This window comes from Trachypithecus francoisi, unplaced genomic scaffold (genome assembly GCF_009764315.1).
Source record: "Trachypithecus francoisi isolate TF-2019V2 unplaced genomic scaffold, Tfra_2.0 Lachesis_group2, whole genome shotgun sequence".
Taxonomy (NCBI): domain Eukaryota; kingdom Metazoa; phylum Chordata; class Mammalia; order Primates; family Cercopithecidae; genus Trachypithecus; species Trachypithecus francoisi.
Window position 1 is genome coordinate 22,267,035 of NW_022681465.1, and position 25,551 is coordinate 22,292,585.

Below are 25,551 nucleotides of genomic sequence, written 5' to 3' on the forward strand. Positions count from 1 at the left end.
CATAATAAATCTTTCAAAGCTAAAAAAAATCAATATATGATTGATAAATACCTAACTTCATGTATCATTTGGTTACCTAGTTTCCCCAACCTTATTTATTAAATTTTCTAAACTATCCTCACTGATTTGCAATTCCAGCTTAATAATATAGCCAATTCTTACCTAGGTTTGAGAGAGCTAGTAGTGGTTATCGAAAATCTACTCTTGCTTTTTGGCGAGGATGAACGGACTTTGGCGGCCGGGGGTGGGAGGATGGAAAATGTGAATGAAACGAAAAGCAGGGAGAGAGGATGAGACAGTCATGGTCATGGGCTTTATTATTAAACAGGAAAAATCTAGAGACAAACTGAAAAGAGAACGGAAGTCTGTGAGAGGATTGCCAAGTCAGAAAGCAAAAGCAAAGTGTCGCTTTATTAAAAAGGTGGGGGTGGGTCCTGATTGAGCTGAGAACAAAACATTTGGGGGGTTCTAAAGCTTGGAGGCCAGGCCTGCAGGGTGGGGATCGGTTATCCCGGGTGTCCCGCTCCAGGTTGCAGTTTCCCTCGGCACTGTCCATCGCCACTGTGCAGGTAGTTAAAGACTGCTGAACGGGGTTTGTTTTTGCTTTTGTTTTTGTTTTTTTGAGGCGGAGTCTCGCTCTGGCTACCAGAATGGAGTGCAGTGGCTGGATCTCAGCTCACTGCAACCTCCTTCTCCCGGGTTCAAGCAATTCTCCTGCCTCAGCCCCACCCCGAGTAGCTGGGATTACAGGCGCGCACAACCAAGCTCGGCTTATTATTTTATTTATTTATTTGTTTATTTTTGAGACTGGGTCTCCCTATGTTGCCCAGGCTGGTGCCAATATTTTCAAAGATTTAACATACTGCTATTTTTACACGTACTGCTTTTTTGCTTACTCTAGATTTTATTGATGGAAAGAAAGGACAGAAAAGGGCGCGTGCCGCATTTTGTGCCCCCTTGCCCACCAGGCTCCATTCCCTCCGGAGCGCACACCGAGGCCGTCTGCGTTACCCGCGTCCCCGCGCCCGGAGCCGCCCAGGAGGGGGCCCGGGGCCGGTGGTGCAGAGCGCGCACTGCTCGGGTGGACCGGACGCCCCGCGGCGGGCTGGGAGGGATGGAGGGAAGGGGGGGCGCGGGGGGCGGCCTGAATCCCGGGCCCGCCTCCCCGGGCCCCCGCCCCGCCCCGCCCCGGGCCAGCCTGCGCCCGCGCCCGCGCCGACACTTTCAGCCCCGAGCCGCGGCCGCTCAGGTCGGACCCACGCGCAGCGGCCGGAGATGCAGCGGGGCGCCGCGCTGTGCCTGCGACTGTGGCTCTGCCTGGGGCTCCTAGACGGTGAGCGCGGGGCCGCTGGGGAGGGTACCGCGCACCTGGAGCGGGCGCTGAGACCGCTCCGACGGGGACGGGCGGGGGACACGGTGGCCCTGGTGCGCGGACGCCTGAGGGAGCACGGCGCTCGGGGCCCGGGACCTCGGGATGAGGAAAGGGCGGGCGGGGATTGCAGCCGGGTCAGGGCCAGGGCGGCCGGGCCGCGCCTCGGCGCAGGGTTAGCCCTCCCGGCCCCCGAATCGGCTTCTCAGTGGGTGGCTCAGGGTCCTCGGAGCCAGGCCCAGTCGGGCTGCGCGCTGAGCCTGAATCCTTCGTGCCCTTCCTCGCTTCCCCACGGGGTCTCTGCGCCGCGCCGCTGGCCCGACCCACGCGCACCCGAGATCGCGGCCATCCCGGCCGGGCCCCAGACTTGGGTGCGCACTTCCCGACGCCCGACGTCTCCGCTCGCGGTCGGTCCCCCAGAGGGCGCTCGAGCCGGGCTTCCACCTCCCGTGGCCGGGGGCTGCGGCGCAGGGGCTGGGAACTCCCGTGCGCAGGAGGCAGACAGGTGCAGGTGCACGCTGGAACTTCAGAGGAATCTTGAGGAGGCGAATCGTGGGCTATCAGCGCGGCAGAAGGGGCGGAAGGCCAGGGGTCCCCGGATTTGAGGGGATAGGGGACTCCACGGGAGGGTCCCCTGCCCAGGAGAGGCAGGGTTCGGTTTGTGTTGGGAATGTGGCTCTGGCGGGCAGAGACCCAGACCTGAGGCGGAGGTGGAGGGGTTGGAGAGAGGGACTGTGGGGGATGAGGGAGGGGCAGAGGGAGTGGATGGAGATGTCAGGATAGGGAGTGGAGGGCGATGTCAGGGAGGAAGCTGAGAAGAAGAGCTGGGAGTCCACACGGAGCTGGTGTCCCTGGAAATCAAAGGGTAGAAGAGCGGGGTCAGGGGTTCCAGTGTCTGAAAGGGGAGTGCCGGGAGCCCTGAAGCCAGCGATGGGGACCTCAACATTTCTGCACCCCATAGGAATTAAATACTGTCTTTACATGCTTGTAATTCTCACAGGGAGTGTCAGACTCATTTTACACATGGAGAAGCTTAGAGCAAGGACATGTGTCACTTCCCCAAGATCCCCGGGAGGCCCAAAGTAAGCCTAACAAAGCCTGCCTTCTGCCCACCACCTGTATGTCCACTGGCTGAAGGGCAGAGGCCGGGAGAGGGGACAGGTCTGGCTCAACCAGGGGAGGAGGGAGGAGAACATCTGTCTGGGCCTCTGAGTCGGGCAGGTCAGATCAGGGCGCTGCCCTTGGCCCTCCTGGACCCAGCCCAGGACCAGGCTCTCACAAGTGCTCAGGATGTGTTTGTGAGTGGCTGTTAGAGCTTGGTTGGACTGCAGGGCTGTAGAATAGGAGACACTTAACCAAAAGGAGACACGGGACGGGCGCCTGAGTGCAGTGTCTGAGGCTGAGCTGAGGAGCTGGAGAGGAAGCAGAGACACCCAGGAGAGGACCCTGGAGGAGCGGCCCAGAAGGCAAGGGGGCTTCCAGGGAACATTCTGCAGGTCTAAGGAGAACCAGGAGAGGCCAGTGTCCTGGTGCTCCCGGGTGGAGCACAGCGGGATGTGGGGTGAGGGGTGATGAGGCCATTTTCTGCAGTAGGTGCAGTGACTCTTAGCGACCCAGTTATGAAGAGGAGAGAGGGCGTAAGGTGGGGGCCCCATGGAGAGGGGTGTCCTGGGCTGGACCTGGGTTTGGCTGGTGGGGAGATGGCAAGAGAGACTGAGGTCATCCCTCCCTGAGCCCTGCACCTTGCTCTATCCCTTGCTAGGCTGAAGACCCCGGGAGCCCCCAGCTTGATGGGGGATGCCATGGCGGGAGCACAAGCCCTCCGCTGCAGTCGGGTGTCAGGGCACCTGGGGTGGGAGCAGGCCGGAAGCCTGAACACCCTGAAGCTGATCCCTTAAACGTGTGCTGTTGGTCATAGACCCGGACTTGTCCTGCCTCTGCCGTAAAGTCATTTCTGTATGACCTGGGCCCCTCCTTTCCCCTCCTTGCCCCTCAGTTTCCCTAAGCATTACCATGGCATAAGCTGGCAAGCACCGGGGTTGTGTGGGTTGTGTGTGCTTGGGCTGGACTCCAAGACCCAGTTTCCTGCTTCAGTTCCACAGTCTTGCCCTGGTGGAGAGGGTAGGTCGCAGATGTCTCTTGGGGTTTAGTCTAGAGAGAGGCCATTGGCACCTCTGCACTGTGGCTGCCAGCTTAGGGATATGCGGGAGCAGGGTCTGCTGGGTATCTGGGGTGGCCTGGTCTCCGGACGTTTGCCCTTGCTGTGAGCTGAGTCACACAGGCCCAGGAGTGGACAGATGTGCGGCCCAGGGATGCAAGTCAGTGCAGGCAGGATGTGGGGACCAGGCCCACTTTACTTGTGCCTGGGGACCTTCTGCTGCAGCTCAGGGCTCTGAGGACTCGAATGCGGGTGCTGTTCCCTCCTCCACCAGGCCTGTGGCACAGAGCCAGTGTAGCTAAAGGGGTCCTGTGCCCTCCCAGAGCATAGGCCCCACATGGCTGGGCCCAGACAGGGTGTGAGGTGTGATGTGTGGTCTGTCTGGCGAATTCCCCACCGTGATCCCCAGCAGTGGCACCCCGACCCAGGGAAGGAGCCTGCAGTTCTATGCAAGACCCCAGCATAGTGCCTGTTCAGGGTGGCCCAGGGAGGACTTGGACCTGGCCCCATCCCACAGGGGTTTCCTGTGCCTTACAGGGACACAGACGTGCCATCAGACGTCTATCGCCCAGGGATAAAAGTGTTCAGGGGCCCTGGTGAGGCCCAGCTGGTGGCTGTAAGCTGCACAGGAAGGCAGTGTCGCTTCCAGCTAAGGGCTTCCTGGTGGGGTCTGCAGAACTCCAGGACAGGGAATTCCAAACAGGGCAAAGAACCCCGTGAAGGCTCAGAGGCAGGCAAGTCCAGATGGTGAATGTGGCCAAGTGAGTGGTCCAGTGAGGCTAGAGTCTGGGAGGAGTGGATGGGAGGTGGGGGAGACGAGGCTGGAGACGGGGCAGCGCCAGCAGCAAGGAGGCTGGTGTCCAGGGGAGACAGGAACGGCAAGTGGATAACCCAGGTATAAACTGGGGTGGAGGCAGGTAGCAGCTGGGGATGGTGGGGAAGGAGGAAGTCCCAGGTCTCTGGCTTCAAGGATAGTTTATCAAAGGGAGACCCTGGGAGAGGAGCAGGGCCTTGGGGTGGAGGTATCCAGTGGGATTTCCTGGGGGGCCTCAGCTGATGCAGCCAGCCAGGTAAGGAAGGAGGAAAGTTGGGAGTACTTGAGTGTGATGGGGCAGAGGGGAATGGGGGAACCCAGGGAAATTAAGTGAAGTCAGCTGCAAGGGGAGGTTCTTCTCTGTGTCTGGCTTACTCCCCTCCTCCTGTCTTTTGGGTATTTTCCTCCACAGGGCAGTTTTCTCTCCACCAAGGAGTAGCCTGTGCCCCACGTTCCTCTGAGATGCCCCTCAGAGTTGGGGGTGGGCAGGGAGAGGGGTCTGGAGAGCCTCTCACACCCCCTAGACTCTGAGCAAGATTCAGTCAATGTGTCCAGCTGGAGCCAGGGATTCCTGAGTTTCGATCCTTTTCAGACACTGGCTTCCTCTGGAATCCTGGTTTTCCGGTCACACTGAGGAGACAAGTCTGGGAGCAGGAAGGTGCGGGCATTCATTCCCGGTGGGGGAGCAGAGGCCGGCCCTGGCCAGGCTGGACGGGGCTAACAGCAGGCACACTCCCGGCCCCGTCTGAGGCCCGCAGCACCCTAGCCTGCAGCCAGGCCTGGGCAGATCCAGGTGCTGAGTCGGGGAGCCCCGCCACGTGGCCAGCGAGGTCAGCAGGGGTTCATGGGAAAGGACTTGTCGGCCACAGGAGAGGACATCCTGCCTGCATTTCCCTCTTCCTGCGGCAGGAGCTGGTGGCCCCGATTTAGCAGCACTGGGGGGCCACCTCTGCGCCAGCTGGGTTGTCTGATAACGCCGCTCGTCCTGCCGGCCAGCAAGCAGAGCCCTGACCCCACGGAAGCCAGGGAAACTGCGTGGCATGGCGGGCTGCCCCACGGCAGCCCTGTGCTGGGAGCTTAGCATCTGCTCAGGCCCCTTCTCCTGGTCTCTACCCCCACGGGGTACTCAGGCAGCCCATGCTCCCCACAGGTCCAGCCCCTCTCAACCTCATCACCACTCCCTGCTTCCAGCATCTTCCAGAAATTTGTCTCCATTCTGCCCCAAAGGGACTGCCATAAAATACGAATCTGAGCCTTCAGGCCCCCCCCCGCCCCCACTCACCCACAAGATAAGTACCAGCTTCTTGGGCTTGTGGTACCAGCCCTTCCTGCTGGAATTCCAGGCTGTCCCTAGCCCCACGTCCACCCAGCCTACACTCACTGCACACACCAGCCCTGGCACCATGGCCTTTCACCCGCTCTGGACGTGCCCTTTGGGAGACTGCTGGGAACTCCAGGCAGACAGGGTGCTAAGGGGCCTTCCAGGGCAGGTGAGGGCTTCGTTCCTGCTCACAGTGTGCCTCTGGGAGCACAAAATTCAGACTCTCAGGTGGGTTTAGGGGAAGCCCTTATCATCACCCAGCTCGACACGCTGGCCTCAAAGCTCCTCTAAATTCTACCAAATGGAGATGGATTTGTTTGAGGCAGCAGGCGTGCACACGCACACAGATGTGTTTGAGGCAGCAGGCGTGCACACGCACACAGATGTGTTTGAGGCAGCAGGCGTGCACACACACACAGATGCGGAGTGTCCGGCAGCGAGCCACACCTCGGTGTGAAAAGGTTTCTCAGATTGCTTCACAGCAGGGCGTGTACAGGTTTTAACCTTGTCACACAGACCTTATTATTCTTATTTTGGAGATTAGAAAATTAAGGCTACAGGAGTGAAACGGCTCTCTAGATAATAGATGGCTTATTTCGGGGAGGTAATAGGTGTCTGGTATCTGGTTCCAAATAGCACAGGGGCCAAGGGGGAAAGAAAGGGCAGGCACACAGGCCGCTGTCCACATTCTCCAGGGAATGCCCTGGAGGGCTGGCCAGATGGACTCTTCAATTTCTAACCATTTTTTTTTCATGGCCATTTTTACTTTGCTGTCCCAGAGACTTCCCAAAGTAGCATGTTGCAGACAGTTCCCCCAGGCCCACCATTTTCCCGGCATGCCCCTCTGTGCACAGCCTCTTCACCCTCCCGGTACCCTGTGCCCTCTTCCCCCTCACCCCCACACCTGCCCACACATCCTATGGTGTCTTTTTGTCCCTTGGATCCTCAAAGTCAGCCACGGGTGAATTGCTGGCCAAGTCCAGTGCTGGGAATGCCACTGCAAAAAGACAAACAGAAGCCCTTGTCTTGAACTAACACGGGGAAACCCCATCTCTACTAAAAATACTACACTTGATCTTAGCCAAAAGGCCAAGAAGCGATCTCTCTACTAAAAATACAAAAAATTATCGGGGCGTGGTGGCAGGCGCCTGTAGTCCCAGCTACTTGGGAGGCCAAGGCAGGAGAATGGCGTGAACCCGGGAGGTGGAGCTTGCAGTGAGCCGAAATCGCGCCACTGCACTCCAGCCTGGGTGACAGAGCGAGACTCCGTCTCAAAAAAAAAAAAAAAAAAGTTTGAGAGCCTGGCCAACATGGTGAAACCCTGTCTCTACTAAAAATAGAAAAATTAGCTGGGTGTGGTGGCAGGCACCTGTAATCCCAGCTACTCAGGAGGCTGAGGCAGGAGAACTGTTTGAACCTGGGAGGCCGAGGTTTCAGTGAGCCGAGATAGTGCCACTGCATTCCAACCTGGGCAATAGGGAGAGACTCCATCTCAAAAAAAAGAAAGAAAGAAAGAATTGTTAAAAGTGGTAATGAGCCAGCAGAACTATGGAAAAGTCCACAAAACTATGGAAAAGTGCAGGAGTCCTGGGTGGGAAGCCTCAGTGTGAGATGCTGAAGCAGCACAGGAGCTCAGACGTCAGAGGTAGGGAGGGACTGTTCCAGATCTATGGTACATGGAGGTCTGGAGCCACACTGGGTGGGTGGCAAGGAGGCAAAAGAGGCACCAGATTCTGCCCATAAGCAGCAAAGAGGCAGGGGATGATTTTAGGCAGGAGAGGGACTTGTGTTCTAGAAAGATCTTTTGACCTCTGAGCAAGGACTGGGCCAGTGGGGAGACACTGGTACTGCGATCCGGGGGAGAGTCATTGAGGCTGGCCAGCAGTGGGGTGGGGAGGAGGGAGAGTGGAGGGACAGCAGCCCTGGAATGCCCGGGAGGGGCTCTGTGGCTAGAAGGTGTCCATACCAAGGTGCGGTCAGGATGGTGAGGAGAGGTGGGGACAGGGGCCTGGCACTCCCAGCCACCCCACCCATGGTGCCCTCCTCCTGGGCCAGCAAGCTCCTACTCAGTCTGCAGAGCCCATTTCAGCTCAGAATGGAGGCAATTTGGTGGCCGATTGGCTGTGGGGGATGAGCGGGGTCAGGAATGTCTGGTGGGTGAGCATCACTTCGACAGCCAACCTAGTGGGAGGGAGAGCGGTGTTTCCAGCACTGATGGAAGACATGATTCCATTTTGTAAAATGCAGAAATGCAAATTATAGACATCTGTAGAACAAACAGTAGCTTTCCACAGTCCTGTCTTCCCAAGACAATCTTTTAATGGTCATGTATTTTGGAGCACGTTAGCCTCTGTGTGCTAGCTTCCTATCTGGACAGTGGCAATATGGAAGCTACTGCAGGGGTGTGAAGGCATGTGGAATGCACACGTGATAGGGCTGTGTGCACACGGACAGTGCTCAGTGCCTGCTGTTATTGTTGTGGCAGGAGGTATTGGGAAAGCAGAATTTGGAGAATTTGCCATCGGTGTATGGATACTGTTTATCATTACTGTGTGGGTGCCTCCTTCTCCACATTCTTGCCAGCGCTGGGAATTCTCTTTCTTTGTGGTACTTGCTCCTCTGGCAGGTGCACAGTTGTGAGCTCCGTGCCTCCAGTCATCCTCCCCAGTGTTGGATGTGGGCTGGGCTCGAGGGATGGGTCCTTCAGGACTGGAGCCCAGGAGAGCTGTCAGGGAGGGTGGGAGCACAGAGTGGGGCTGAAGCCCCCCGGTGTGCCACCATCCAGAGAGAGAGTAAATTCAGCCAGCAGGACAGGGGCCCGAGGCCGGCTGGGAACCTGGGTCTGCTTCCAAGGCCTCATCACCCTCACCATGCTCCATCTACTTGAGGACCTGAAGTCACGGGCACTCTGGCCTGTGTGCCCTCCTCCTGGGCCAGCAAGCTACAATGCCCCTTTCAACTCCCATGAATCCCCTCCTACCAGCGAGGCTTGCCCCCCTTGCTCTGAAGACAACACAGGGTCAGAGTGAAACAGCAGCTGTAGCAAACCAAGCATTCAGGAGGCAGGTGAGAGCAGAGAGATCCGTGTGCATGATCCAGAGACAGCGTATTCTTTCTTTTTTTTTTTGACACAGAGCCTCACTCTGTCACCCAGGCTGGAGTACAGTGGCGCGATCTTGGCTCACTGAAACCTCCACCTCCTGGGTCCAAGTGATTCGCCTGCCTCAGCCTCTCGAGTAGCTGGGACTACAGGTGCCTGCCACCACGCCCAGCTAATTTTTGTATTTTTAGTAGAGATGGGGTTTCACCATGTTGGCCAGGATGGTCTCAATCTCTTGACCTCGTGATCCGCCCGCCTTGGCCTCCCAAAGTGCTGGGATTACAGGCAGGAGCCACGGCGCCCGGCCGACAGTTTATTCTTAACCCTGTTGTTTGTGGTCTGTAGTTCCCAGTGATCTTAGGGCCAATGCATATCTCACAAGTGGGAAAACTGGGACTTGGAGAGAGGAAATTATTTGCCCGAGACCATACAGCAGACAGCAGAAGTGTGGGGTGCCCAACTGGGTGTGTGGGCTCAGCTCTCAGCCTGCAGGATGTGCAGTGAGGACCGACGGCCCCCTCAGCTCTGGAGGCACAGGGGCTGCTGGCCACGTTAGCGGGGGCCACCAGACAGGACGCTCCTGCCGCCTCCCCCCAGGTCTCTGCAGAGGTCTGGCCCCAGGAGTGAAGAAAGAAGGTTCAGGTGACCCTCTCTACCGAGCCCCAGCTCAGCCAGCAGCTCCGTTGCTCCCCACAGCTCCCTCCACTCTGCAGCCTGGCTTCTGGCTGCCTTGTCCTGCTGGACTCAGCTGCCCAGAGACTGTGTGTCCAGCCGGCAGGCCTGCCACACAGCCCCTGTCTTCCCAAGCACCCCAGGGAGAGGGAGAAGTGGGGCTGGGCCCAGGGTGGCCACAGCTGGGTTATGCTCTCTGCCGATGCGGAGGGGGCCCCAAACTCATGGATAATCCCAGTGCCATCCTTGTGCCGGCTGTGCTGGGCCTGGGGACAGAGCCATGGGCTGATGACACCCCAGCCCAGGAGCCGCTTGATGACCCAGATCTTCCATGTGCTGTGGGTCAGGGCCAGAGTGGGGATGACATGCTCAGCTGGGGGCAGCAGGGCAAGCTTCACGGGCCCTGGAGCTGGGGCCACAGTTTGCTGGGCACGGAGTGGGAGGGAGGACAGAGGACACAGCCCAGCCGGGCAGGGAGGAGGCTGCTGGAGAGCAGGAGCCCGGGAGACTGGTGCCCAGGGTGGTGGTTGAGAGAGACGGCAGGGCGAGAGCAGGGCAAGGCTGCAAGGATGCGGCTAGTTCTACCCTCACTCTCTCATGCCGGCCCCCTCACCTCTGCACCAGGAGCTGGGCCCAGCCATGCCCTGTGGACTCAGCCATCATTCTGAGGGCAGCTCCCAGAAACCAACTAAGGCCAGCCCTCACCCACGCTGCACTATAGAGAGGGCCGGGAACCTGTCCCACCAGGGTGTGGCACAGCCGGCCCATCTCAGTCCCATCCTGGTGGGCCCAGAGAGGATCTGATGAGAAGACATGGATTCTGTATGGAGCAAGGGATGCAGGACATGCAGGTGTGGAGCCGCGGGAGGGCCCAGCTCACACATCATGGGAGGAAAGAAAGGCTGGCTCTGCCAGCAGCTCTCACTGGGCTGGGCTGGGCTTTCCCTCCGTTTTCAGGAAAGAAGCTTTTGAAAAAACGGCATCATTAGCTTAAAGGGCTTTGCCTGCAGCCAACTAGGGCATGAAGCCAGATGGAGGCCAGGCCCCAAGGAGGGGGTGTGGTGGAGGCCACTGGGGCGCAGGGCCCAGGCAGCCATGTGCTTCCTACGTGGGTCCTCTGCCTGTGGGGATCTCTGAGGCTTCAGACTAGGGGCTAGGAGGAAGGCCGGGCTGGGGTCTGGCCTGAGCCTCTGCCCCCGGCCTTTGGAGGGGAGCCTGGTCCTGGGGCAGGGACCATCCTGGACTCAGCCAGACTGGGTTTCCGCATGGCCACCTGCTGCTGTGAGGCCTGGAGCCTCAGTTTCCTCACTCGCTGACCTGGCTGTTGAGCCCTCCCTCCCAGGCTACTGTGAGGATCCAATGAGGCAGTCGCAGTCAGCTAGCTGCCCGCCGCCTCTCTCATTGCCAGCGCCTAACCCATGGGACGTTTCCCCACCCTGCCTGGCCCTCGCGGAGGGGTGCCAGCACTTCCCAGGGGGGCTGCAGGACCCTCCTGTGCTGCTCTCATGCCCGCCATGCCTGTGGCTGACGCCAAGGCCCCGTGGGCCAAGGCTGGAGGGTGTCCTGGGGCTGCGGACAGCACAGACAAGAGGAGGTGTGCACTCTGGCCTTGCTGACCTCCGCCCGGTGCCTGCCCCAACCATGCTGCTGCAGGCTTGGGGGCCAGGGCTTTGCGGGGCCTTGGGGAAGGAAGAAGCCAGTTCCCGGGCCAGAAACAGGAAGGCAGGGGGAGCGCAGCAGAGGCCAGGATGACAGTGCTTCCTGCTGCGGGAAGGGAAGGACAGCAGAGACAGACAACAGCCAGGCAGGAAGGATGCGCCTTCTGAGAGCTGCAGGTGGGGGCTGGGCAGTCACAGAGCCTCTGGACGTGGCAGCCTGAAGGCCTGAATCTGCCCAGGGGAACCCATTCTGTAAAACAGGAAGCATCTTTTCCAATGGAAAAGACTCTTTGTCAGGGTCTGACAAGAGTCTCTGAGGTCTCAGAGGTCTGTAGAGCCATCCATCCATCTACTTTCTATCCCTCCAACTATCTGACCATCCACCCATCCACCCTTCACCCATGTGCCCACCTTTCCACCATCCATCCTTCCATCCAGCCATTCATTCATCCTTCCATCTGCCCATCCATCCATCCTTCTGTTCATCTACACATCCGTGCATCCTTCTGTTCACCTACCCATCCATGCCTCCTTCTGTTCATCTACCCATCCATCCATCCTTCTGTTCATCTACCCATCCATCCATCCTTCTGTTCATCTACCCATCCATGCATCCTTCTGTTCACCTACCCATCCATCCATCCTTCTGTTCATCTACCCATCCATGCATCCTTCTGTTCACCTACCCATCCATCCATCCTTCTGTTCATCTACCCATCCATGCATCCTTCTGTTCACCTACCCATCCATGCATCCTTCTGTTCATCTACCCATCCATCCATCCTTCTGTTCATCTACCCATCCATGCAACCTTCCATCTGTTGATCCATCTTTCTATCCACTCATCCATCCACCCATCCATCCATCTATCCATCTACTCATCTACCTGTCCATCCATCCATTCATCTGTCTGTCCATGCATCCACCCATCCATCCTTCTACTCACCCATCCATCCACCCACCCATCTGCTCCTCCATCCAGCCATCCATCCATCCATCCACCCACCCACCCACCCTTCCACCTATCCACCTACCTAGCCATCCATCCATCTATCTACCCTTCCACCCATCTACCCAGCTACCCACCCATCCATCCATACTTCTTCCATCCCTCCATTTTTTTCATTCAATGAGTATTCACTGAAACTTTACTCTGTGCCGGGTGCTGTGGGAAGCATGGGGTGGGATAAAAAAGAGCTGTCTTGGTCCTTACCCAATTGAAACTTACTGCCTAGTAGAGGACATGGACAGATACAGCTTAAACAAACAAACACATAAATAAGTAATTCCAAGTTGTGACAGGAAGGATGCCGTAAGCAGCCGGGAGGCTAGGATGGAGCTGTTTTGTAGGGGTGAGGAGGCCATGTCTAAGCTGAGTCCTGAGCGTGAGAAGTCAGCCTGAGGGCACAGGACAGTCTGGTGGCTGGAAAACGTGAATGCGAAGGGGACGAACCACGAGGGTGTGGAGAGAGGGGCAGGGACCAGGAATTTGGATTTTCTTGGGAGTGCAGAGGAATCCAGTGCACTGACAAGATTGAAGTACAAGTGTGATCAGGCTTGTGCTTTTTCAAGTATTACTCACTGCAGGGAGCGGGGCCTAGAGGGAGGCCTGGAGGAGGACAAGAGAGGGCCCAGGAAACCATTTTGGGGTGCATGCAGTTGTGCTGGCCCCAGTGGGAGAGCAGGGGCCGGCCCTAAGGTGTGTCCAGCCTGACAGACTTCAGTGGTCTGTCAACGGATGGGCTGGGAGAGGACCTGGGGAGAGGGAGCTATGGAGGGAGGAGCCTTTGGTGGGGCTGGAGGGAGTGCGTGTCTGCAGTTTAGCATTGGAAATGCAGACAGCTGGTTGTCTGTGGGGTGTCCAAGTCCAGTGGGCAGCTGAATGCTTAAAAGTGAAGTTGCAAACAGTAGTCCTGGCTGCAGCTAGAGACCTGGGAGGTGTCTGGACTCCAGAGAGAGGGTGGTGCCCAGCACTGTGTGTTGGGCAGAGGGGAGTTGGAGAGAGGTAGGTCACAGATGCTGCCCAGGGGAGAGCATGCGCAGCTCCCTGCCCTGTGTGCCCGCTAGGTCTGCAGCCTGGAGGTCATGGGAGGCCCCGCCCAGTGGCTCCATGAAGTGAGGGAGCTGCACCCCACTGGTGGATGAGGGGAGACCAGCAGAGGGGAGACCAGCAGAAGGGAGACCAGCAGAGGGGAATGAAGGGGGATAGGAACAGGAGCAGTGGCTGGAAGAGAGTGTGGAACCAAGGAATTATTTTGTTTTGTTTTTAAGATGGGAGATGGGCCAGGCGTGGTGGCCCACACCGGTAATCCCAGCACTTTGAGAGGCCAAGGCGGGTGGGTCACCTGAGGTCAGGAGTTCGAGACCAGCCTGACCAACATGGAGAAGCCCCGTCTCTACTAAAAATACAAAATTAACCGGGCCTGGAGGCACATGCCTGTAATCCCAGCTACTCAGGAGGCTGAGGCAGGAGAATCACTTGAACCCAGGAGACGGAGGTTGCGGTGAGCCGAGACTCGCCATTGCACTCCAGCCTGGGCAACAAGAGCGAAACTCCGTCTCAAAACAAAAAACACAAAAACCGATGGGAGATGATTGCATAAAGACTGGTGATCAGAAGAGAAATCTGTGGCGGGGGCCCTAGGCACGATGGAGGGCCTGGTTCAGGGCAGGCATGTCGGAGGACTTCGGGGGCCCTGGCTGCAGTGTGGGCTGGGACGTGGGAAGATGAGGGGTTTCTTTTTTCTTTCTTTTTTTTTTTTTTTGAGGTGGCGTCTCGCTCTGTCCCGGGCTGGAGTGTGGTGGTGCAATCTCCGCTCACTGCAAACTCTGCCTCCCGGGTTCAAGCAATTCTCCTGCCTCAGCCTCCCAAGTAGCTGGGATTACAGGTGCCCGCCACCTCACCCAGCTTTTTCGTGTTTTTATTAGAGATGGGGTTCACCATGTTGGCCAGGATGGTCCACCCGCCTGAGCCTCCCAAAGTGCTGGGATTACAGGCCTGAGCCACCGCACCTGCCAGCGGGATGTTTCTGTCTCATGATTTTGCCCTGTTGATGCTGACAGTGAGACAGGAGCACGCTGAACTGTGTGCACCCAGGAATATGAGGGGGAGGAGCTCATGTGGGGGGCCTTGTGCTGCTGTGTTGCTCTGTTCAGGATGCATGCTGTCTCAGGGTTGGGATGGAGGACAAGAGGTGAGGGAGCATGCAGAGAGATGGGCTGCAGACCCCATGCACCAGGACCCCATGCACCAGGACGGGGCAGCACCAGGAGGGCACCAAGGCGTGGGGAAGAAGCAGTGGGGGCTTTGATGAGGCTGAAGGACGTGGTGTTGTGGAGCAGGAACAGGGGAAGCGGGAGAGAGATGAAGACATGCGTTTGGGATGGCGCGGCCTCTGGTGATGACCAGGTCCAGGGTGCGCCCTTGGAGCTGAATGACTGAGGAGGAGAAGAGGGGAGGACCATGCACGGGGATCTCAGAGGCCAGGGTGCTGGTGAGTCAGCCCTGTGGATGGTGAAGTCATGGAGAAGGGCAGGAGCTGGGGTGGAGGGGATGGTGAGCCAGGAACTACGGTCAGCAGAGAATGAGGGGAAGTGACGGGGGGTGCAGCTGATGACAGCTTTAGTGGGGAAGAGGGCGGTGCCACCAAAGAGCAGGACCCTCAGAGGGAGGGCAGGCGGCTGCGAGGGGTTCAGGCCAGAGGGACTGCTGTAGGGAGGGCAGGCGGCTGTGAGTTCAGGCCAGAGGGACTGCTGCAGGGAGGGCAGGTGGCTGCGAGGGGTTCAGGCCAGAGAGACTGCTGCAGGGAGGGCAGGTGGCTTCGAGGAGTTCAGGCCAGAGGGACTGCTGTAGGGAGGGCAGGCGGCTGCGAGGGGTTCAGGCATGTGGAGAGCAGTAACCGCCCAGGGGCAGTGGCGTGGCCAGAAAGCCAGGCTTCACATAAGACAGGAAGGGACATTCGGAGTGGACAGTGAGGTCTACAGCAAAGTTTGCCAAACACACAGGGCACAGTGGAAGGTTGGTGAAGGCAGAGGGGTCACTGGAATAAGTTGTGGCATGTCATGGAAAAGGAGAGCTTGCGTGGATGGGCAAGCACGGTGGATGGTCCTGCCCAGCGGTGATGCAGGTGCTTCCTTTGGTGGCACGATGCCTCCAGGAGGAAGCTCCTACAGACTCGCCTTCCCACCCTCCCTTCACCCATCCACTTTCCTTTCACCCGTCCACCCACTCTTCCACCCATCCATCCATTCATCCTTCCACCCACTCATCCATCTGTCCACCAGTTTACCCACCCACCCCCCATACTTCATCCATGCATCCGTCCTCCCACCCACCCACCCATCCTTCCATCCACCCACCCACCTTCCTCCCCACGCACCCATCCACCCATCTGTCTGTCCACCCATCCGTCCATTTATTCATCTGATTCATCATTCATCCATCCCATTTCCATCCATCATCCATTCGACCATTCTTCTTCTTCTTTTTTTTTTTTTTTTTGAGACAGAGTCTCGCTCTGTCACCCAGGCTGGAGTTCAGTGGTGCAATCTCTGCTCACTGCAACCTCCGCCTCCCGGGTTCATGCCATTCTCCTGCCTCAGCCTCCCAAGTAGCTGGGACTACAGGTGCCTGCCACCTCGCTTGGCTAATTTTTTGTATTTTTAATAGAGACGGGGTTTCACCATGTTAGCCAGGATGGTCTCAATCTCCTGACCTCGTGATCCACCCACCTCGGACTCCCAAAGTGCTGGGATTACAGGCATGAGACACCGCGCCCAGCCCATCCAACCATTCTTATATCCACCCCTTGAACCTCCTTTGCACATCTCTGTCTTGGGCTTAGGAAGATGAATAAAATTGAGCCTCTGTTCAGATGTGACCATAAAACCACAATTCAGTCTTATTGTGTTCTAGCAGGAGCTCAAGGAGGAGGAAGAGGCTGATGCTGCCTGAGTGATGAGGACATCTGAACTAGACCCTAAAGAGGGAACTAGACCCTAGGGAGGGAAAGAAGGAAGGAGGGATGTCTGAGGAAAAAGGACAAGTGTTCAAGACAGGAAAACAACAGGCACTTTGGGAGGATGGGAGGAGGAGGGCCACGCCTCCTGGGAGAGGAAGCTGGAGAGAGGCAGCGACTGGAAGGCAGAGGCCCAGCCCACCTTGCTTTATCTTGGGAACAGAGGGGAGCCATCCAAGGGAGCTGGGTTGACAGCTGCCGTACAGTGGAGCTAGCAGGTGTGTGCTGGATGTGCACTCCTGAGAAGGGGGACCACCAGCTCCACACTCCAGACCTCAGTGAGGTGGGGCTGTTCTCTCTCCTGCAGTGAGGGCCTGCATGGGGCTGGGCAGGTGGACGCTGGATTCGAGCCTGGTCTCCTGACCTCCTGCTAGGCCCACTGGGAAGGTAGAGTCCATTCGTCCCGACAGGTCTAGCCCCATGCTCATCATCCCTCCTCTGTAGCGCTGAGGAAAGGCCACCACCCACTCTGGTGCCCACATACATGCCCAGCTGTCTTCCTGGCGTGGACTTACTTTCCACTACCTGGAAAAAAATCCCCCTCCTTCAAAGCCCAGCTCAGAGGGATTCCTTCTTAGCTCCTCACCACCCGAGGGGCGCCTCCTCTCTGCAGGGATCCCCCAGCCCCCAGCCCAGACTCCTCTCGTGGCAGCCCCAGGGGTGCAAGCTATGGGCTGCCAGTGCGCAGGCCCTGCTGCTGTGCTGTGAAGGCTGGGCACCACCCAAGGGGAAGGGGCTGCAGAGCCCACAACCCCCTTCCACCTCGGGGCCCCAGGGGAGGGCTGGCAAAGCAAAGACTTGGTGGTAGTCACAGCAGCAGACAGGCAAGGTGCTACCTTCTGAGGGTGGCTGGAGGGCCTCAGTGTCCCAGTCTGTACAGTGAGTCTGGATGTGTGGTTTAAGGCCCTTCCTGCTCTGGACCCATAGTGAAGTGGCGCCTGGAAGGGTTTGGCCAGGAGAGAGGAATAGAAGGGAGAGGCCAGAGGTCACTGACCAGTGACTGTGCTGCCCATGTGAGGCTGAAATGAGATCTTGGCGTGCAGCAGGTGCCTGGTGCCGCATCCTAGGGTGGCTTGGGGTCAAGGATTCCCTGGGCTCCACCCCACCCCCATTAGCTTCAGGGCAGGACGCTGGGGCCTCAGGGAGCTGTCCTCGGGAGGGCAGGAGAACTAGACTGCTGCTGCCCCAAACCCCGAGGGACCTGTCGGACTGGAGGGGCCTGGGGGCAGAAGAGTGGGCTGTGCCCCCAGGAGGACGGGGACCTGGGGGAGGAACAGGACGCAGCCCTGGGCCTCTGGCCATGCAGCCCTCCCTTCCTGTTGTCTCAGGATGCCCCCGGCAGGATGCATCTGCCAGAGTTCCAGACCCAGACCTCTCCTGGGGCCTGCTCCCACCCACACCAGGATCCCACCACATACACACTCATGTGTGTACACACGCTAGCATGTCAGAGATGCACAAACATGCATGCTTGCACATACACACAAAGCCACACGCACCACTCAGACATAGGCACACACAGACTCACACACCCAGGCCTACAGGGACCCACACATGCACACACACACACACACAAACACGAGCACACACACCACCCCACGGGGAGGAGGGTGTGGGGGCAGCAGGGCTGAGTCCTGCAGGACAGAAGGTCCAGCCCAGCCAGCCTACAGTCTCCGGCTGAGGGTGGGTTTCAGCCAGATGGGGCCGGTTTGTTTGTGTGTCTGAGGAAGAGCCCTGTGAGAAGGTCTGGGGGTGTCTAGGGAGGCCTGGGCAGGGAGAGCCCAGAGGAGGCTGGGGCAGCTGGCAGGGTCTGTGAGGGTGCGAGAAGCTGAGGAACCAAAGGACACCTGTGAGGTGACGCCACGTGGCCTGGGAGGGGGCGAAGCCACTGGCAGAGAGTAGGCAGGAGGGCCGAGGCCTGTGTGGTGTGGGGAGGACCTGGGATGTGCAGGACCCCCTGGGAAGCAGCAGGTGTAGGTCAGCAGTTGAGGAGGGAGGGCCTCGGGCAGCAGCACTGCAGGGGCCGTGATGCGGAGGCGACATGCTCCAGCAGCCCTCCCCCTGCTCCTTCATGCCAGCCGCTCCACTCACTGGGGTCAGAGGTTGGGGTTTGGTCCAGGGGTGGTGTGTAGGTGAGGATGGCGGCTGTGGGGCAAGGCAGGGTGAGCCTATGGGAGAGGTTCGTGACTGTCTTAGGGCCTGGGGGCTGGTGCTGCTTACGGTGCCCATGGTGAGGCCAGGCCACACCGCGCTGGCTGAGAACCTGGGCTGCTTCGGCCCTGCAGTGGGTCCGCTCTTGTGATGCAGAATGCCCAACCATGCCCGATCAACGTCGTGTGAACTCACGACCCAGCACCACGCTGACCCTGTCTCCCACCCCAGGCCTGGCGAGTGGCTACTCCATGACCCCCCCAACCTTGAACATCACAGAGGAGTCACACGTCGTCGACACCGGTGACAGTCTGTCCATCTCCTGCAGGTACGGGGTCCCTCTCCCACTGGCAGGCCAGGGAGGCTGCAGAAGCCCAAGGCAGGAGGTGGTGGCTGAGGACCCAGACGGCAGCCCCTCCCAGGGCAGAGTGGCCTCGGGGCTGTGGAGTCTCCCAGGCTGTGGGTGACTTTTGTCCTCCCCAGCCTCAACAATACACCCCCATCAGCATTTCTTTTTTTTTTTTCTCTTGGAGATGGAGTCTGGCTCTGTCGTCCAGGCTGGAGTGCAGTGGCGCGATCTCAGCTCACTGCAAGCTCCACCTCCTGGGTTCATACCATGCTCCTGCCTCAGCCTCCCGAGTAGCTGGGACTACAGGCGCCCGCCACCACCCCTGGCTAATTTTTTGTATTTTTAGTGGAGATGGGGTTTCGCCGTGTTAGCCAGGATGGTCTCGATCTGCTGACCTCATAATCCACCCACCTAGGTGTCCCAAAGTGCTGGGATTACAGGCGTGAGCCACCGTGCCCCGTTTTTTTTTTGTTTGTTTGTTTTTTGTTTTTGAGACAGAGTCTCACTCTGTCGCCCAGGCTGGAGTGCAGTGGTGCGATCTTGGCTCACTGCAAGCTCCACCTCCTGGGTTCACACCATTCTCCTGCCTCAGCCTCCCAAGTAGCTGGGACTATGGGCACCCGCCACCACGCCCTGCTTATTTATTTATGTATTTATTTATTTGTATTTTTGGTAGAGACGGGGTTTCACTATATTAGCCAGGATGGTCTCGATCTCCTGACCTCGTGATCCGCCCGCTTTGGCCTCCCAAAATGCTGGGATTACAGGCATGAGCCACTGTGCTTGGCCCCTCATCAGCATTTCATATGGGGCTTCATCTCCCTGCACCCCACTCCTGACACCTCACACTGGCCCCAGGCTACCTCCCAGGTCATCTGCACCCACTCCCACCCTGGGAGCCACCCACTAGGGCCCCGGAGTTGGTGTCTCCCCACCTTCCCAGCTGTGATCCAAGGCCTGTGCTTATCTGCAGGCCAGCCTGCCACACTCAGCCCCAGGAGCCTAGTCGAGGCCCAGGGGTCGGGGAGTGCCCTGCCCCGGGCAGGGTCTGTAGTGTGCACCCAAACCCTGGGCAGTTCCATGCTCCGGGTAAGACAAGCCTGGTGAGGCTTGGCCTGAGGGAGGCTCCTCAGGGATAGTCCCCATGGGCTGCCGCTGGGGCCCACCTGACCACTCCTGTCCTCTGCCAGGGGACAGCACCCCCTGGAGTGGGCCTGGCCAGGAGCCCAGGAGGCACCAGCCCCTGGGGACAAGGACAGCGAGGACACGGGGGTGGTGCGAGACTGCGAGGGCACAGATGCCAGGCCCTACTGCAAGGTGTTGCTGCTGCGTGAGGTGCACGCCAACGACACAGGCAGCTACGTCTGCTACTACAAGTACATCAAGGCCCGCATCGAGGGCACCACGGCCGCCAGCTCCTACGTGTTCGTGAGAGGTGAGACTTGGAGGCAGGCCAGGCTGGGGCAGGGTCCCGGGCAGCTGGGGCCCACACCGCCCCCAGCCTGTGGACCCCGGGATGGCAAGAGGAGAGAACGGGGCCCCACCGGCTCCAGCAGGTGGCTGGTTCAGGACCAGCACCGCCCAGCCCCATGGAGCCCTCCCCTAGCCTGGCCACCACATCACTTCCCCAATACCTTGCTCCCTCTCCATAGACTTCGAGCAGCCATTCATCAACAAGCCTGACACGCTCCTGGTCAACAGGAAAGACGCCATGTGGGTGCCCTGTCTGGTGTCCATCCCTGGCCTCAACGTCACGCTGCGCTCGGTACGGCCCCACCCCCACCCCAGGATCCGACCCTCCAGTCCCACCCCAAGAAAGGCAGCTGCCCGTCTGGCCAGGAGCAAGGGACAGCTGGTCACTGATGGTGGCCTTGTCCCTCCAGCAAAGCTCGGTGCTGTGGCCAGACGGGCAGGAGGTGGTGTGGGATGACCGGCGGGGCATGCGGGTGTCCACGCCGCTGCTGCGCGAGGCCCTGTACCTGCAGTGCGAGACCACCTGGGGGGACCAGGACTTCCTTTCCAACCCCTTCCTCGTGCACATCACAGGTAACCGGGCTGTGTTCCATTCACAGTAGCAGGGCTGTCACTGCCTCGCTGGCCTCAGTGGGTGTCGTCCTGTGAGGGCGTGGGAATCACTGTGTGTGTGTCAACAGGCAATGAGCTCTATGACATCCAGCTGTTGCCCAAGAAGTCGCTGGAGCTGCTGGTAGGGGAGAAGCTGGTCCTGAACTGCACCGTGTGGGCTGAGTTCAACTCGGGTGTCACCTTCGACTGGGACTACCCAGGGAAGCAGGTGAGGTCAGCAGCCCTGCCAGGCTGTCCTGTCCCCAGGAGTCCCTGCCACTGTCCAGCACACACTGAGCCTCTGTGTGGAGGATGTGTGGACCCAGGCCTGCCCCAGGTGCCCCAGTCTGATGGGCAAGTGTTCCGCCCAAAGACGACTCAGGGCCTGGGTCCAAGGCTTCTGGAGCCACCACTGGCTGGGCTGGGAGGGGTGCCTTTGGTGGGGTAGCTGTGCAGGAACCCGCTGCTGATGCGGGGCTTCCCTGGGTGCGGGCAGGCAGAGCGGGGTAAGTGGGTGCCCGAGCGACGCTCCCAGCAGACCCACACAGAGCTCTCCAGCATCCTGACCATCCACAACGTCAGCCAGCACGACCTGGGCTCGTACGTGTGCGAGGCCAACAACGGCATCCAGCGGTTTCGGGAGAGCACCGAGGTCATTGTGCATGGTATGGCATGGGTGGGTCAGGGTCAGGCGCCATTAAGCCTGGGAAACGAGGGTCCTTGTGCCCTGTGGGCCTGGGCCCCGAGCTCATGGTGCACGTGAGCATTCGGGGGTCCAGCCAGAGGGAAGGGAGGGCCATGAGTGGAGGAGCTGCCCAGCTCCTGCACCTGCCCAGCTCCTGCATGGCCAGCCCCAGTCTGCAGGTGTCCAGCTGCTGGGGCTGCAGGGGCCATGGGGGGAATCCCTGGTCAGTCAACGACAGGTCAGTCCTGGATTTACACTGACTTCTCCTGTCTGGCAGAAAAGCCCTTCATCAGCGTCGAGTGGCTCAAAGGACCCATCCTGGAGGCCACGGCAGGAGACGAGCTGGTGAAGCTGCCTGTGAAGCTGGCGGCGTACCCTCCACCCGAGTTCCAATGGTAACAGCCCTGGCTCCCCCGACCCTGCCGCTACCCTTCCAAGCCAAGGGGCAAAACAGACCACGGGGGAGGAAGGGCAGCGTCCTCGCCATCAGGACCTGCACGCTGAGACCAGGCATGGCAGGAGCCTCTCTCAGGAGACCTCCCAGGGAGCCCGCCCGTAATGTGGTATTCCAGATGGAGGGTCTATCTGCGTTCCTGCCACACTGGGAAAGGTTTCAGTACCAGCCTTCTGTTCCATGTGGGTGTGGTGGGCACATGAGGGGCTTTTCCTAACTGCCTCCTGACGGCTGGATGCCTCTCTGCCCTGCAGAGTCTCCAGGGCCTGCCCTGAAGCAGTGGCTTAGCGTTCCCTATGCCTCCTTCTAACGAGGTTGCCTCTCCCAGGACCCGCCTGTCCAGAAATGTGGCGATGCCACAGGGAACTGACAGATTGTCTGGGCTGGGCCTGTGCCATATGGCTGTGAGCAAGAAAGCTTCCAGGAGGCCAGCAGGCTGCTGGAGTCCCCGCAGACCCCTGGTCTGCAAGCTGACTGAGGCTACCCTGCAATGTGCCGAGGCCCAGGGAAGGGATGCCTCAGGGGTGGCTCTGCCTCTGCTGGCTGCTCCCTGCAGGCTCTGGGGGGGTGGGGCATGGCACCCCTCACAAACATATCCTCAGGCCGTCTGAGTAATCCACATGGCTCACCCATGGTCAGTCACATTTTGAGTCCGCATTGCATAGATGAGGAAGCAGAGGCCAAGAAAGGGTATTCGTAACTGACCCCGAAGTCCCCAGGAGGGGTCTCTGCTCTGAGCTAGCCCAGGAGCCTCGTCCTTTTCAGCCTGGGCACCTCCCTCCTGGCAGGGCAACTCTTCCTGGAGCTGGGCAAGCAGAGGCCTGCACTGGCTGGGGGCTGGTCTCTCCTGGGAAGGCCCAGGGTGTCCTGGCCCTGAGCCCAGTGTGACCCTCCCACTGAGGACACAGACTTTGGTTTCCGTCCAAGGCACCTGGTCAGTGCCAAAGCCCTTGGGGCAGAATCCTGAGGGCACTGGCAGATCCTGGAGCCTCACTCACAGGTGCAGCTCCTGGAGACTCCTGGGCCCTGTCCCCCACTCTCCAAGGCCAGCAGGACGGAGCCTGCTCTGGGCAGGTGGCAGCTCTGTTGCATCCAGGGTCTACCTGATCCTCAGGCAGCTGCCTCTCAGAACAGCTTTCCAGGATCACTCCTGCCACATCTGGTCTTCTTCCTATGGCACCCACCCAGCCTTCCTGTGGTGCCCACCCTTCCTATGGCACCATCACGTGCCGATGGCGAGCAGTGACTGGGTGGATGGTCTGGCAAACACACAGACAGACTGGTCCTTGGCTTCCGAAGCACCCATAGTATACCCAGCACGCTGCTGGCACTGTCCGAGTTAAACCTCACGACAGTTGCAAGGTGCATGTCATCTCCTCCACTGAGGCAATGAAAGGGTCTCAGATCTGGCAAGTGGCAGACTCACGACCAGAGCCGCGCAGACAGCACCACCTCAGTTCCGCCCCTGCCCGGCCCTGCCTCACTCTGTGACCCCAGGCCAGGCAGCTCCCCTCTGGGTCCCTGCTGTGGTGTCCCAGTTGAGATCAGGTCCCTGCATCCCCTTCTCTCTTGGTCTCTGCCCAAGGGCTATGCCTTTCCCGGGCCACACTGCGGTGTCTCTCTGGTCTACCACACTCAGCACTGGGGCAGGCACCTGTCCAAAGGAGGAGTATCTCCATACAGAGTCCAGGCCACAGAGATAGGTTCCTGTCGGGGCCCCAGCACACCCTCTGGGGCTGAGACATCTGCTTCCTTACGTGTGCAGCAGACATGTAGGGAGCTGGGTATAACTCTGCAGGAGGCAGCCCTGCCCTCGTGGGGCTCCCAACCCAGGGGAAAGATGGGCAGTCAATAGACACAGCAAGGCAGAGGCAGGCCACAGCATAGGATAGGCAGGAAGGCTGCACACCCCCACCCAAATGAAGGAGGCAGGGAGCCCTGCAGATTCCTGGCTACAGAAATGAGTGTCCCAGTGAGGCGGGCAGTGAGAGACAGGCCTTGGGGTGGGGGGTGGACAGCAAGAAGACCACGTGTCTGGAGGGGCCACACACATGGCAAGGAGCTAGACTACTCACAGGGACTGCGTCTCCACTCCTTCAGATGTCTATAAGAAAGAGGACAGGGTCTCCAGGCCTGCCACATCTGGGCACCCACCCAGCCTTCCTGTGGCGCCCACCCAGCCTTCCTGTGATGCCCATCCTTCCTATGGCACCATCACATGTCGATGGCGAGCAGTGACTGGGTGGATGGTCTAGGAAACACACAGACGGGCAGGGTGGAGGAGCCAGGTGTGTGGGATCCTCCTGGGCTGGGCTGGGCAAGCCTGGCCGAAGAAGGCTGTCTGCAGCCACAGGTAGGGAGAGCGAAGGCGGCTGCCCCAGCAGTGACATGGTCATCTCGCTACTTGTGGAGAGATCACAGAGCCTTTGGGGCAAGGCAGGCTACTGCAGACCTCAGTGACCGATGACCCTGAGCTGGCCGCCTGACACGGTTGTCACATCTGGGAGATGCAGCCTGGAGATATCTCCAGGGACTTAGGCCTTCCCCTCGCAGACCAGTGTCTCCCGCCCTACCCTGCACTCCTGCCAGCCCCTCCCTCCTCCTGACAGTGTATTTGGGGTCGGGGGCTGGGGGTGCCAGAATGAGGTTGGGGCTGAGGTGGGATCTGCACGGGCCCTGACCTCCCTTCCCTGGCCAGGTACAAGGATGGAAAGGCACTGTCCGGGCGCCACAGTCCACATGCCCTAGTGCTCAAGGAGGTGACAGAGGCCAGCACCGGCATCTACACCCTCGCCTTGTGGAACTCCGCTGCTGGCCTCAGACGCAACATCAGCCTGGAGCTGGTGGTGAATGGTAGGCCAGGGATGGGAGAGCACACAGGTGGGTGGTGGGCAGCGTGGCATTGGAGGCCAGCTGACCGGCCATCTGCTGTGCCCCCAGTGCGCCCCCACATACACGAGAAGGAGGCCTCGTCCCCCAGCATCTACTCACGCCACAGCCGCCAGGCCCTCACCTGCACAGCCTATGGCGTGCCCCTGCCCCTCAGCATCCATTGGCACTGGCGGCCCTGGACACCCTGCAAGATGTTTGCTCAGCGTAGTCTGTGAGTACGGCTCCTATCTGCAGGGCCAGGCCCCCTGCACAGCCACAGCCCCCGCCCCCAGCCTCAGCCGTGAGGAACCCTCTTTATGGCACCCCTCACCACCCAGGCCTTCCCTGTACCCCTCCCCAGGGCCCTGCTCTGAACTTGAACCCTACCTTCAGCTATAGCCAATCCCTGGCCTCACCTCGCCTGAGTGAGGCTCAGAGCCTCCCTTGCACCCCTCCTCCACCAGCTGGCCAGGCCGGACAAAGGATGGGTCTGGCCCCCACCCGCCTCCCTCAAGAGTGAAGACCTCTGGACACATAATTGCATCATCTGGAGGGAGGAGGAAGCACGTGCCTCTGAGTACCCAGCAGGACACCTCCAGTGGGGCAGGGGTCTGGGAGGATGTTATCTGAGCCTCTGGGATGGTTGCACTGAGCCCCACGGCTCACCATGTGTGCTCACGTGCCTCAGCTCATCTGTGCAGCACTCATATCACCCCCTATAGACAGGGAAACAGGGCAGAGAAGGGAGACAGCTCTCCCAGGGGCACAGCTGTAAGCAACAGGACCAACCCACCTGCTGAGCCACGCTCCCCTCCCCCACCTGCTGGGCCACGCTCCCCTCCCCCACCTGCTGGGCCACGCTCCCCT

General features: G+C 59.4%; 1 protein-coding gene across 8 annotated transcripts in view; it reads left to right on the forward strand.

The window, feature by feature from the left end:
• The first annotated feature begins 1,188 nt into the window (after positions 1 to 1,188).
• FLT4 (fms related receptor tyrosine kinase 4) overlaps positions 1,189 to 25,551 on the forward strand; it is a 46,159-nt gene continuing 21,796 nt past the window's right edge. For 6 of the 8 annotated variants that reach the window (XM_033178870.1, XM_033178874.1, XM_033178869.1 and 3 more), the window contains exons 1-11: positions 1,189 to 1,333; positions 18,493 to 18,589; positions 19,801 to 20,045; positions 20,263 to 20,375; positions 20,494 to 20,656; positions 20,764 to 20,903; positions 21,171 to 21,339; positions 21,637 to 21,754; positions 22,142 to 22,240; positions 24,512 to 24,666; positions 24,754 to 24,916. In XM_033178870.1, coding sequence (XP_033034761.1) covers positions 1,276 to 1,333; positions 18,493 to 18,589; positions 19,801 to 20,045; positions 20,263 to 20,375; positions 20,494 to 20,656; positions 20,764 to 20,903; positions 21,171 to 21,339; positions 21,637 to 21,754; positions 22,142 to 22,240; positions 24,512 to 24,666; positions 24,754 to 24,916 — 1,520 coding nt within the window. In that variant the 5' untranslated portion in view covers positions 1,189 to 1,275. The remainder of the gene's footprint in view (positions 1,334 to 18,492; positions 18,590 to 19,800; positions 20,046 to 20,262; positions 20,376 to 20,493; positions 20,657 to 20,763; positions 20,904 to 21,170; positions 21,340 to 21,636; positions 21,755 to 22,141; positions 22,241 to 24,511; positions 24,667 to 24,753; positions 24,917 to 25,551) is intronic. The other 2 variants (XM_033178873.1, XM_033178872.1) reach the window with 1 other exon arrangement.